The sequence below is a fragment of the Motacilla alba genome, chromosome 1 (assembly GCF_015832195.1).
Source record: "Motacilla alba alba isolate MOTALB_02 chromosome 1, Motacilla_alba_V1.0_pri, whole genome shotgun sequence".
In the NCBI taxonomy this organism is placed as follows: domain Eukaryota; kingdom Metazoa; phylum Chordata; class Aves; order Passeriformes; family Motacillidae; genus Motacilla; species Motacilla alba.
Genome location: NC_052016.1, coordinates 49,651,700 through 49,665,911, shown reverse-complemented (window position 1 = coordinate 49,665,911; position 14,212 = coordinate 49,651,700). Strand labels below are relative to the sequence as shown.

At 34.6% G+C, this 14,212-nt stretch overlaps 1 protein-coding gene across 3 annotated transcripts in view; it reads right to left on the bottom strand.

Annotated features, from left to right (window-relative positions):
• Positions 1 to 14,212, bottom strand: part of DYNC2H1 (dynein cytoplasmic 2 heavy chain 1) — a 144,033-nt gene that overhangs the window by 53,984 nt on the left and 75,837 nt on the right. For all 3 annotated transcript variants that reach the window (XM_038129614.1, XM_038129624.1, XM_038129603.1), the window contains exons 74-81: positions 14,079 to 14,210; positions 12,648 to 12,720; positions 9,780 to 9,940; positions 7,777 to 7,902; positions 4,678 to 4,788; positions 2,803 to 2,958; positions 2,088 to 2,163; positions 406 to 617 (exon numbers count right to left, since the gene is read on the bottom strand). In XM_038129614.1, the coding sequence (XP_037985542.1) occupies positions 406 to 617; positions 2,088 to 2,163; positions 2,803 to 2,958; positions 4,678 to 4,788; positions 7,777 to 7,902; positions 9,780 to 9,940; positions 12,648 to 12,720; positions 14,079 to 14,210 (1,047 nt within the window). The remainder of the gene's footprint in view (positions 1 to 405; positions 618 to 2,087; positions 2,164 to 2,802; positions 2,959 to 4,677; positions 4,789 to 7,776; positions 7,903 to 9,779; positions 9,941 to 12,647; positions 12,721 to 14,078; positions 14,211 to 14,212) is intronic.

The following is a 14,212-nucleotide window of genomic DNA, read 5'->3' as shown; positions in this document are numbered from 1 at the left end:
AAAATGTCATATACCCTCCATGGCCAGTCAACAGATTGTCAGAATGTTGATGTATTTTGGAAACAAGAAGATATATTCAGGTATATTTTCCTGTTTCATCCAGAAGTTGTAGGAATATTTAGCAGTCTTTAAAAAAACAATGTTATGTTAATATACTAATTATATAAAAACATAATTATAACTTTGTCATAAATTAACCCAATTTGTTTTTCACAACTCTTCATAGCTAGGCTGCTCTGCACCACAGTCCAATCAGATAACATAAAATAGAATAGTGAACTGACAGAGCTAATGCTCCACACAAAAGAGATACTTTTCTGAAGAAACAGAGGTATCCTTTGGATTGTAACTTGGGTTTTCTTTGTGAAAGTATTTCAAGAATAATTATTTAAGATGTATACCTACCAAAATGCTGCAAGAATTCGGTAAAGAGATCGAACAGGGGAAAGTACTCATCTTCTTGCCTCTGGCATTTAAACTGCCAATGATTCGTGAATTGAAAAGCTGCTCCAAGTAGGACCGAAGAACTCTCATATCAAAATAATTATCTACACGACCTCCATAAATTGCATTTTCAAACAAGCCATGAACAAATTCCCACTGAAAATCTTTGGAACCTATGAATTAATTAATTAGTATTAGTTTTGTATCATTGAATAGCATTGCATTGTAAGCATTTCTTCTTGTCACTGCAGTTCTTCAGAGTAATAAGAACAGATGAACACATCAAATAATTAAATTTTAATTGTTCTTTTATATGACCAAATAGTAAAAGCTGCAGGAACTTGAAAGAGTTTGTAAATATTTAGCACTGAAAAAATGAACACTTAGTGTGTTGCAAATGAATTATTAGAAATTTTGCTTTAGACTTGAAGTGCTTTTTGAACTAACTGGTTATATGCATTTCAGAAATTATGCTATTAAAATTTTAATTTTGTGCTCCTTTGTCATAAATAAAATTTTATACACTATTTTCTACCACAGTACCATCTGATCTCATAAAATAAACTGACTGATTAAACCAAAAGCAGATCATGCACCAAATAGGTAAGATTACTGGAAATGTCATCTTTCAAACACAAAGAAGTCCAGGATAGATACTTTGCAAATCATAATAAATCACACAACACAGCAAATAAATTTAAGCATGTTAATAATAATTTCCTGGTCAGGTTGATGTTGCATTAGATTACTTGACCCAGATATATCCCACAAGTTCAAAATAACTTATTTTTCCTCCATTCTATCATTGTTGCCCAAAATAACTACATGGCACAATGATCTACTTGTATACTACAGCTTTCATGTGCAGGTGAAAGCTTGATCAGAAAGGTACTCCCTAATGTCCCTTGAAAGAGGGAAGTGGCAATTACTCTAAGTGGGGGTTTACTGGTGGTAACTATTGTTTCCCAATGCTTCAATCATTCCTTCATAAGAAAAGATTTTTTCACAGTAATAATTAATGATTATCATTGACAGTTAAAGATTCAATCTCTTTACCTCTCTGTGTGGTTCAAGTCTGCACAACTAAGGTCTGATTTCAGAAGTACTAACCATCCACAAATCCCATCTAAGTCAACGATCATAAATTATCTCTATACATCAGTTCCTAACTTTACTTTGAAATTGTACAAGATCAAAGAGTTAAAAAAATTACCTTTACCATATTAACTAATATTAGAAATTCCTCCACTGGTTAACAGAACAATGAAGTGGGATCTATCTGATACTGAGTTTCAATATGAAGAATTCTTTCATATTCAATTCACAGTCAATTCATTTATTCAATATTTAGGGGAACTCACACTGAAAAGGAATGGACACACAAGATGTCATCTTACTGGCAGCCCTGTATTTCCTATTTCTTCCTCTGGACTCAAGAAGCTGAGCAGCATACTCCCTGGGCACCAAGAATTATTGTTTTACCCAATCACCCAAAAATGGTTTTATGATTCACTCTGTTTTACTAGCTTTGCTTACTGATGATGAGCTCTACAGCATCTCCACTTTTACACAAGTGTTATAGAAAGATAAAGATCTTCATGCAACATCCCTACTAATGGGACTTTCCTTAAGAAGTAACTTACCCTCAAAGAGTCCATCTATAATGTCAAAACCAGCACGAAGATCAGACAAAGAAAATTCATAAAACTTGGTCCAACCCTATCATGAAAAGAAATCCAAAAAATTTAATTAGTGATCATTGAATCAGGGATGATCGTGAAGTAAAATACCAGTATCATGTGGTTACTGAATGCTGTATACTACTTAAGGAAAAAAGAAACAAACTCTGTCCTCTAAAGTGCATTATTTTGAAAGATACAATAGCAGTAGTATAAAAAAAATTCAGTTGTAACAGTGCATTTAATTTTAGATACTTACAAAAATCAGAATCCACTGAGTATGAAAAATATAAATATAAGGTTATTTTATTTCCTGTCAGTATTTACTTCAACTAAAACTTGCTCACATCTGAGACTAGATCATGCATAGAATTACATTATTTTTATTTCTGAGGGCCTTTTTGTATTTCAATATACAGACAGGATTTTCATAAATAGGACTGATTCTTCAAACACAGTCTTTAAAATACTCCCATCACCTTACTCCTTAATTAATGTCACTTCTTGTCTGACCAAAAAAATTATCTTATTTTGCAATGAATTCAGTGACAATAAAGGCACCTGAAATATCCAAGTTTTTCTCATTTCTGAATATGACCCAACATGATGAAAAATACTTCCAAGTATAAAAGCTAGTAAATAGGGCAAATTTTTTACAATATAACAAATAAATTACTACCTGAGGGATATAATTTCTTCTTTCTTGGCATACAGCATGAAACCATGCTAAACAGAAGAGAGAATGTGCTCTAGACAAATTTCCCTTTTTGTTGATTTGCTCTGGTGTCCAAGATTCGTAAGTTCGCAAGAGATTTTTTTTGAGGCCCGGAGGTGCCTGCATTGGAAGGAAAAACACTGTTCAAGACGGAAAACCTGGTATTTTTATGCGCTATTTTCTTAGATTATAACCTGGAGTCTGTAACTTAATGAAATGACAGTACTTAATAAAATAAAATTTAACAAGAAAAAAAAAAGTTTGTAATAAATGGCCTAACAACAGAATGATTCTATAGTGAAAGGAAGCATACTGAAGGAAATGGTAACCAGTACTAACTTATAGCAGTGTACTACACTAGAAGAACTTAGTGAAAGCATAGTACTCTATGAAAATACATCAGCATAAAGTAAACTCAATTGTTTTCAACCAAAAGAACTTTTTTCCTGATTTTACAACCTGAAGTACCAATTACTTCTGTGATGTGATGAATGTCAATTTGCTTTATGCCATCCCCACACTCTGTTAGCTAGCATATAAATATGGTATGTATGTATGATAAAATGCCAGTTCTCAGATTTAGTGGTAGGTAATGCTCACAAGCAGTAGAAATAACTGCATTTAAGGTGTGTGCAGTAGCCAAAATCAAAGTGCTTAATAGTAAAAGCAACTGGATACTCAGCCATTCTCAAATTATTTACCAATGTGAAGAGAAACATAAATTTTAAAGATATTGAAATTAAAATTTTGTGTTTCTAAAAATATTTTTTGTTCTTTCTTTCTGCTTCTGACAAATAATTACAAAATATTGTAGTAAATTGACTTTTTTTTAATATCTGTATCTTCGTTGGTAACATTCTACATACATTAGAACATACTACAACCATACAATAATCAAATACCATTTGCCAAGCCATTGCCTATCATGTAGATAGCAAAATATTAACTGCAACTGGAAAGGGAAAAAATTATTTAGAATATTGCATTTGTGCAAAGTTCCAATTATCCCAAAGACAGTGGAACGAGTAACACAGTCCTGCAGTTTCTGTACCATTGAAGACCTCAATATAAGCAAGAAGGTACTGCAAAAACTTTAAAATACCAGCAGTCAATGTAAAAGTGTAACTATTTCAGCTTCTTGAAAGTCAGCAACACTGGACTCTTAAAGGTGCACGTTTCCTGGATTAGCTTCAGGCAAAATCTCCTGACTCCATTATCAATGGAAGACTTAGAAGCACTCCTACTAATGATTTCCATTTTGGACATCACTGCTTAAGTGCATTCATGATTAGACTACTTTCCAATCAGCTGGAGGAACACAGTCCCAGTTATTCCTTAAGCTGAGCCATTTCAAATGCAAAGCTCTCAATTTCGAGAAAAGACTTTTAACTGTATGCTCTGCTGTATGGAAGGAGAGACAGTTTTTGTTGAAAGAGTCCAGTGAATATAAATCTCTAAGGCCAAAAAGGAAAATAAGGAAGAGAAAGTAGGATTCTGTGATCTTCAGGTGAGGCTATTCATCAAGGAGAAATTCCTTGTTTTCCATCCATGTAAGAACATTTGTGTAGATTTTTAAGAAAAAGTGATTAAACGCACAAAATAATCTGGAGCACAAAACAGAACAACTAGTTTTCCGATGTAAACTTATTTTCAATTCATACTTTCATTTGAAAAAGCATCTAGGAAAAAATAATCTTTAAAGGTAAACTCGTATTTTTTGTATTACATGTAATTGAAATATAAGGTAAAACCATTTATATTATCTAAACATATAGTTTGCTATACATCAAGGTTCATTCAATGTAAGAATCTAATAAAAGCTTTCCAAACAGATCTTACTTCATAAGTTATTTTCAGACTTGATTGAAGCAAAATTGGAGTAAACTTTGGATGAACTTCTGTAGTAAGCCAAAGACGAAAGTTTGGTTGAGGATGTAATGTATTCAGTTCCTATTAAAGAGATGTTCTATATTGAAATAGGCTTTGAGGTGATTGGGGTTTTTTATACATAGAACAGTATTTACAAAATTATAATATCTTAGAATAGAAAGTTAGGTTTATTTAAAAAATCGACAGTTGCTTATACACATAAGGTTATAGCTTAAGATGTGTTGCCTCTGCACATTCTATATCATTGCTGCGCTCAAATCTGAAGTTCATCCTAGCTGTGTCAAAATATTAGCACCTTTCTCTTAGATACTAAATTCAGGACATAAAAATATAGAGCAGTTCTTTACTTCTTTTAAGTACAATAACACCAGAAGGCTACATCAAAAATGATGAAGGCTTGCAATGTGGGCTGCATATCAACAACAGATCTCAATGACTTTCAACACCAGTACAGCTATATTAATTTCTTTTTCTTCAAGTATTTCTTGTATGAATCCTTCATGTATCGAAAACTGAAGATGGGAAAATCGAGTTCCAAGAGAAATACTGTCAAAAGTTATTTCAAATATAAAGGCTTTACAAAAATATATCATTATTGAATATATGGAAACACACTGCTGGTGCTCTACACTCAGTTGAAACCCACACATTTGTCATCAAAAACACTAAAGTTGCCTGACAAGTGGTTTCAGAACCAAGTCAACAGTTTTGTGTATGTGTATTGGAAGAAACTTAGCTCAAGAAACCTCTTGAAAGACTTTCTCACAAGCCATTAATTCTGATAATCTCTAGACCATAATTATTATCATTTTGCTTCCAGTGTTTTTAGTAAAGAAAATAATCTGAAAAACTGTTACTTATTCAGCTATTTAAATGGTACAAAGTATAATGGAATTATGAAGCTTGGAAGGAACCACCAGAGACTGCCTAGTCCAACTCCGTGCTTAAAGCAGAGCCAGATACAAGTTGCCCAGACCTGCAGCAAGTCAGGTTTCAGTATCTCCAAGGATGGAGACTCGGCAGCTTCTCCAGGCAACCTGTTCCAGTGTTTGACCACCCTCACACTAAAGTAAGTTTTATCATGTATTTAAATAGTATTTCCTGTATTTTAGTTTATGCCCATGGCCTCTTGTCCTGTCACGGGATATGACTGAAAAGGGTCTGACTCAGTCTCCTTCACTCTTTCCCATCAGCCAATACACAAAACACTAAGATTCCCCCTGAGGCTTCTCTTTCCCAGGCTGAACAGTCACAGTTCTCTCAGTTTCTCTTTTTATGATCCATGCTCCAGTTCCTTCATCACCTTTGCAGCCCTTTACTGAACTGGTTCCAGTATGCCCATGTCTCTCTTGCACTGGCTAGCCAAGTAGTGGACACAGAACTCCAGGTGTGTCTCACCATTGCTGAGGGGAAGGATGACCCACCTCCACCTGCTGGCAGCACTGCCTAAAACAGCCCAGGATGCCAGTGGTCTTCGTTGCAAAGTCATTTTGCTGGCTCATGGTCCACTTCTTACCCACCAGGACTCCCAGATCTTTTCTGCCAAGCTGTTTTTCAGCCAGTTTCTCCCCACAAGGCTTGGGTGGCTGGAGTTACTCCCTCTCATGGGATGCACTTGCCATTTCCCTTTGCTGACCTTCACAAGGTTCTTGTCAGCCTACTTCTCCAGTCTATCAATGTCCTTTTAAATGGAAGTACACTCATCTCTTACGTCAATCATTTCCCTTAGGTTTTTTATCATCTCTGCTTGCTGAGGATGCACTTTGTTCCATTATTCACCGCATTAATTAGGATGTTAAACAATGTTGGCCACAGTATCAATGCCTAGAGCACAGTGCTGATGACTGGCTCCAACTGGACTTTTTGATGCTGAAAGTAACTCTTTGAGTAACACAATTAGGCCAGTTTTCAATCCACCTCACTGTGGTACACTTGGGTCCATATTCAAAGACTGTGAGAACTGAATTTCTGTTCCTGGATGGAAATGACTTATGAATATGCAGCAGTCTCTTGAGAGGATGTTCAAATGTAAGAATTACATAGCCTCACAGTTGCTAATGGTGTGCAAAACAGGCAAGGGGATGTGCAGAGTCAAACATCAGCAGATCTTAGTCTATATTAAGCTCACCAAAAAGTTTAACACATTCAGTATTACATTCGTATGGAAAGAATAAGACCCTCCTGACACAAATCCATATTTTAATACTTACAAGATCTGAAATTTTGTATTCAGCAAGGAGCTTACAAACATTTCATTACTGTTGACTGCCTTGTTCAGACTACATGACACACACAACAGTGTTATCTTGCTTTGCCTTTCCATTTTTTCAGAATGGATTAGAGGAATGTTGAAGCTACATGCCACATGGTTACTGTGAGACAAATGACAGACCCCAAGCTCATGTCCATGGACTGTGCTTTACAAAAATCTTTGAAAACTGGAAAATTAGGACTGTAGTAACTGTTGAAGGAATTCAGTGATTTTCTTCTGACTTTATTTGTTTTGAGGATTTCATGGTGATGTACATGAAAAGTATATCATATAAAATCAATTTTAATTAGCAAGTTAGTAATTTTATATGCCATAAGTGTGTGTTGCTATAAAATATATGATATTTTAATTTCAAATTAGCAAGAACCTCCTAGTGACTCAACCTGAATCTGAACTGCAAAAAAAAAAAAAAAAACACTACTAGAAAGAAAGTCCTAGAAGTAAGGGGGGGGACTTAAATTCAAGCATACATAGATTCATAGTTCATAAAAAAACCATGGGTAGTATCCCAAAAATTACTAGAAGTCCTAACTGGAGCATTTGCTCACTCATTGTGGTAGAAATACAGTACATTGTACAAAAATTAAAGCACTCACACAAAGAAGGGAGCTGCTTAGATCTGAAGCAGTTCACCTTATTCATGACTGAGAAAACCACAAAAGTATATTTTTAAACTGCAATTTTAAACATCACCATGGAAATGCCTGAAATGCTTCTGAAATGTTGCATACTAATTTTGTCTGGTTTCCCATATCATCTTCTTTATTTACCCTCACCTTCTCCAATACAGGAAGCCAAGATGTAACGAGATGCAGGTTCTTCAAACACAGCCATTCTCCATTCTGAGCACATTCTCTTAGAGTTTGAATAGCCAGGTCAGCTTGGCCCTGGCCCATGGCAATCTGAAATGACAGACATAGTTGTATCAAGAATCTCTCATACCTCATTTAACAGTTAAATACAAAATCGTGTTTTCAAGTTAGGAATACATTTGTTAAAAAAAAAGAGTGCTAAAGACAACCAGAATTTTCTCTAATGTGATAGGTTACTAAAGTAGGGAAAAGATTAAGGAAAACAAGTTTTTCTTTGCAACTTATCTAGCCAGTTTCTGCACAAACAACATTACCTAGTCTTTTAATTGAAAAAGCCATACATCACTTGGTGACAGAGATTGTGTTCTCTGGGAAGTCAAAAAAGTAATTTAAATAACAAGGACTAAAATGCATTACTGCAGAACCGCAAATATAAGAGAGAAATGAGAACTAAGTTCCTTTTGAGTAGAAGTCAGGAGTACTTCCTTTGAAGACAAATATGCAATTTTGCTGGGATATATGAATAGTTTAACATATACTCCTTTCTTCACTTTTTATAGTACCATATTAGTTTTACTTTACAATCTGTTTGGAAGATAAAGATGAAAAAACACCCTGAACCAAACAAGTTGAAAATAAAGAGGTCACAGCCAATGTAAAAAGTCTCATCTTGGCATTATGATTCTCTGACTAAGTAGAACTAAGCATAATATCCTATAATAACTGAAAATAGCCAAAAGAAGACAACTGAAAGTCACTAGCAGTACAGTAGTAGACAGCACAAATTTAGCACTCTGTTCTTTATCCCATGTGAGAAATATATCAACAGAGAAGAAAATTCTAGCTTTTATGTTCTATTCAAATTACATGAGAAAGTGCAGGAAAAAAACGAAAAATATTCTTATTAGTGTAACAACTTTCAGGTGATTTAACTTTGAGTCCTGATCCTTAATTGAATACCACACTATGCTACATTTTGAAAGTCGAACATATAAAGGATATTTAGAGATAAACATGAAAATCCATGTGGCAGAGCAAGAAATATGTGTTCTGCTATGTTCACAGCTAGATAAGATAGGAGTGGGATCTAAATATTTACAGTTCGATGGGAAAAATATGTCAGTATATATTCCAGGAAAGGAACAATTTCAAGGACTATTTAAAAGCGACATTAAACTTGACACTTTCCATTTCTATGCTAACCAGTTATCAGCTAGATAACAACTTCCCTCCCCTTAGTATGTCAAATGACAGAAGGAAATACTATTTTTTAGAAAGTTATAAAGCACATTGGTACTATGTATTGCAAATATTAGGAAACCACTTGATTCATAAAATAATTTGAATTGGAATGGATCTTGGAAGGTATCTAGTCCAATCTCCTGCTCAAAGTAGGGCCAGGTATGAAAGATTAAATCAGGAGCTCAGGGCTTTCTCCAGTGGATTCTTGGAAACTTTAAAGGATGCAAAATTTCTCAAAATATTTTACAGATTTTCACAAAATACCTAAGTATTCAAAAACACTGAAAACCTGATTTATGTTTTCTATTGAAGAAAGAAATGTGCAAATCCTATAAGCAGAGGAAATGATGAAGTCTAGTTTTTAGTGGATTTAGTTTGTATCAATTACTCTGCGCCAAAAAAGATAATGCTGCAGCATGTATAACAATTCTCAGCCTCTTTTGTTCTTTTCCATCCACCTTCTCATTTTTTCCTTCTCCACACTGGAGGAACGTCTCTTGTTTCGATTCTGCTTCTGTGAGCACGACTAATTGTGTGTCTCTTGTCCAGCCCATTTTGCCAGTGGAACGAGAAGTTAGTGTCAAGACAGGTGGGAACAACAAAACACCACAGACACCAAACTATGATTTTACTTACTAACTTCCTTGGAAAACAAAGTAAAACAGATATTACTACAAAATTTTACACATTGTGGGTTTTAATCACTACACTTATCTAAGACTGACCTGATGGTAGCACTCAGTATTTCTTTCAACACTGGCAAGTTCCTGCAATTCTTGAGAAGGATCAGCACCAGGAGAAATTATTATCAAGATGGGCTCAATTTCCAGTGTCTCTTTATACAGACGTTTCATATTCAGAGGTGATGGAGATAATTCTTTTATTCCTATAATTAGAATTAGAATTATTATGGAAATAAAGTGACTACACATGATGGAGTGCTTCATTATCCACTCTAGAGTTCATCTGGCTGTCAAGAGTTCTGTCCAGCAGACACCATAAAACTGGTTTTAAAATGAAGAAAATATCCTCACAACATGCAGGTAGGTATAAGGCACCCCATATTGAGAAGAAAAGTATTACTGGATTTCCAGCTTGACAAATTGAAGTCTTCACTTAAGAGTGTAGTCTTGAGGAAAACATACAAAAAGAGAAGAGTGGAATGAGAAGCTATGCTATCTGCTAAAAGTATTTGCAGTATGTATGTCCACATGCAGAACTTCTCTCTTTACTGCCTTGAGAGCCTTAATTATTCGACTTACACAGTTCTTGGTACTATGATTACTTACATCTATTATTTGTTTTAATATACAACTTAAATGTCTAGAATGTTGACCTAGTAAAGGCAAGGTATCTATACATGAGGCCAAAGATACATGTATAAGTGTATAATAAATTAAATAAATAAAACCACATATTTTCATGCATCTTTAGACCAGCATCTAACCAGTGAAGCATTGGGTGCAACAGGAAATCACAACATATAGTAAGGCAGAAGAGCCCAAATCAGTGATATCTATGCCACAACTACTAAAAAATGCAATACACACTTCCTTGAGGATGCAGTCTGTTTTCAGACTTGAGCTATTGTATAGCACATAGAACAATGCCATATCATTTGAATCATAGAATCATGGAACAGTTTGTATTGGGACCTCAAAGATCATATGCTTCCAATCCCCCACCATGGACAGGGGCACTTTCCACTGGACCAAGATGCTCAGAGCCCTATCTAGCCTGGCCTTGAGCACTTACAGGGATGGGGCATCCTCAATTTCTCTGGGCAATCTGTTACAGTGCCTCCCTACTCTCACAGGAAAGAATTTCATCCTAATATCTAATCTAAATCTACTCTCTTTCAGTTTGAAGTCGTTCCCCCTTGTCCTGTTACTACATGCTCTTGTAAGAAGTCCACCTCCAGCTTTCTTGTGAGCCCCTTTAAGTACTGGAAGGCTGTTACCATGGTGCATTTTTGTATAGCATGTAAAATAAAGAAATAAGCATGCTTCAGGTGTTACAAAATACCTTCATAGAAGACTCTTATGAACATTATCCTCAAAAGAAATTATTTTACTCCCTCTTCATCCATAACTTTCAAAATACAGGTAAAAAATGAGAAAAGAAAAAATGTCTGGATAAAAGAGAGTTGAAAGGCTTTCTTTTAGGATATACAGCTCTTTTGGAATTCATTTTTTCTCACAGGAAAGCCACCAAATGAGATTAGAAACTTAATGGCTTCCTTTAGAACTATGTTAAACAGTTTAAGCTGTTTCAGGGCAAGGTCACTCAAAAAGACAAGGCAGAAAAAAGCTATGAAAAAATATTCATACAAGCATGACATTTTTTATTGGTTAGAAGGGCTAGTCAGGATTTTGCCGATCTCACTGACACGCATGAAAAATCTGTGGATGATTTGTGGATGATTTACTGGTTTTGAAAATCTAAATGGAGTCAATGGTATTCTGCCTTCCTTGGTGAGGCTGTAGCTTCACTCACCAAAAACATTCCCGTGTGCAGCGTTCCTCCATGGAACTGGCCCCAAAACAAGTAATTTATGTAATACATTAAGATGTGGAAGACAAGCAAATAAAGCAAACAAATAAATTTACTCTGCATTCAGGTCTCTGCTGGTTTTTGAGCCACACACATTGCAGATCACTCTTGTCATTTGAGTCCAGCAGGCAGGGACATTGTCAGCATGGGCCATGTCACCATGACCAACATACCCTCTCTATCTACTAATAATGTTTGACAGATAAGCTATACCTTAATGCTGAAAATCCCAGTCTGGCTGACAGATATGGAGTCAATTTTGAGCAACAAATAATGTCCACAGACAGCATAAGGGAGTAAGATAAAGGGACTTTTAAAGCTTACAGTGCTCACCCCGATGAGACACTCAAAACTGCTTAAAACTAAAGAAAGGTTTTTGTGTGCTGTACTGCAATATTAAGATTATTTGGCATACAGGTTTCAAACTTTGGATATAATAGATATGAGAGAGGAAATTGACTGACTAGAATAAATAGACAACTGTAGCATTGAACCACTCTAAATCACGTCTATTTTTAAACAGACAGTAAAAAGTATTACAGACCAAGAGCTCTGCAAAAAATGACTGATATTAATGAAATAATCTTTTAAGACTCAATTTATAAAATCTCAAACCTCACAGTCTTTAAATGGTAAGTTACATAAAATAATATTTATGGAAAATTTGAGTCTTAAGGAGAGTGCTGCAGAGTAAAATTTAGAAAAAAACAGTTATCTTCCTTTCTTGATTACTCCAGTGTTCAAGAATTAATTAAAAGAATTTGACACATCTTTTTATTATATTTTCAATCACTTCATTTTCATATTACATTTTCATATCACATTTTCATTTTCAATCACAATGTGCAGAATAAACTAAACCATTTTAAAAGCACTTGTAAGAATATTTTAAAAGAACAGAATCAGCCAACTATTTACAGTATATTTTCATATACTAAAACTTAGGGATTCCACAAGAACTATAATATAAAAGAGAAACATATGGCAAAAAAAGCTATTTAGTTATTGTGCAGAAATACCCTGGTGAAAATTTAACTTACCTAGGGTTTTACATGCAAAAAGAGCCATGGCACTCTGTAGTCTGTCTGGTCTGACGGCCTGGACCACAAGTACCTTAAAATAAAATATATTCAGGGGAGATGAGTTATATATATAGTGATAATTTAGAATGCAGGACTCTTTTAAGAAGGATGAGTTCTATGAACTTATCTTCAGAACAAAGTTATTTTCTCTGCATATATAGAGCTATCTGATCATTGCTTTCCAAGATAATCGACTATAATTGTCCTTTTCTAAGTAGCTTGTTCTATCAGTAGAATCAGATCTATACCTAATGTCTACTTGTAAGCTACAAACTTTTGTACAATACTTTAGAAGAAAAGGAGCTATGTGGGTAGCTAGAATGAAAGAAAGCACACTTAGCTTTATACTAGCATCTAAATTCTATGCACATATATAGGCAGCAACGTCCTACTTGGAATAGAAATATTTCTGGTTTCAGTTCAAACAAATTTATGAGTGGCATATCAATCTAACAATGCAGTTTGAATATATTTCATAAACAGAAAATTCTTAATACTTTCTGTACAAGAAACAAGATGCACTGATCATTCCAGATTTACTTTCCTATAAATGCAGACGTTTTCTGACAACACACTGCACACATAAGAAGTGGTCTTTATTTCATTGAATCAAATATGACTCAGTCAAATTCCTTTCCAAAATGGTTTGTTCCTAAATTGCATGCATGCTATTTCAGAAATTTTCCTCCTCCACAAAAAACTACAAATAGACAGTAGCTAAGAGCAAATCAACATAGAACTACATTGTCTAATACTTCATCCTTTCTCTGGATGTTTTCATATAAAGTAACTTCAAAAGAAAAATCACAGCATAATTTGAAATAAGTAACAACATATTTTTTTCCACAAACACAAAAGTGACTATATTTTTCTCTTCCAGTGGAAAACAACCTTCAGGTTAAGGAAGGAACTTGCCTTTCCCATATTCTTGGTGGGCTCTTTATCACCAGGTTTTCAGAAGTCATTTTTCATTTCTTCTATTCTATAGAAGCATAGGCTGCTACTGCATTTTGTGTCAGATGTGTGTTTGCACATTCAGTGAAGTAAGATGCTCAACAAGCTGACACATCCAGCAGTAACAAAGCAACAATGAAAGTATTTTAATACCTATTCATAAAATTAATTCTGTCCATATTTCTAAAGAACTTGCTACCTTAGAGGGTATACTCAGTTGCAGCTAAAAAAACACTAAAAAGACTCAGATAAACAAGAAATAATATGCACTATAGTAAAAAAAAAATATATCACTCTTAGATTAAAAAATGAATTAAACTGCAGGACAGTGTAGATACTGTCACTGCTTATAATTCAACCAGCCTGGATGTAAAATTAAATGTCTGTGTTTGAGTTTGCTGAACTCAAAATTAATATTATGAATGGAAAGATTACCTGCTGAAACAAGGAAATTCTTTTTACAACAGGAGATGGAAAGTCTTGCTCACATACAGAGCTTTGAGAAAAAGTGCGCCACAGACTTTCATCTTCAAAGCAAAGTATCTGATAGAGACCTGGGAGAGAAACCT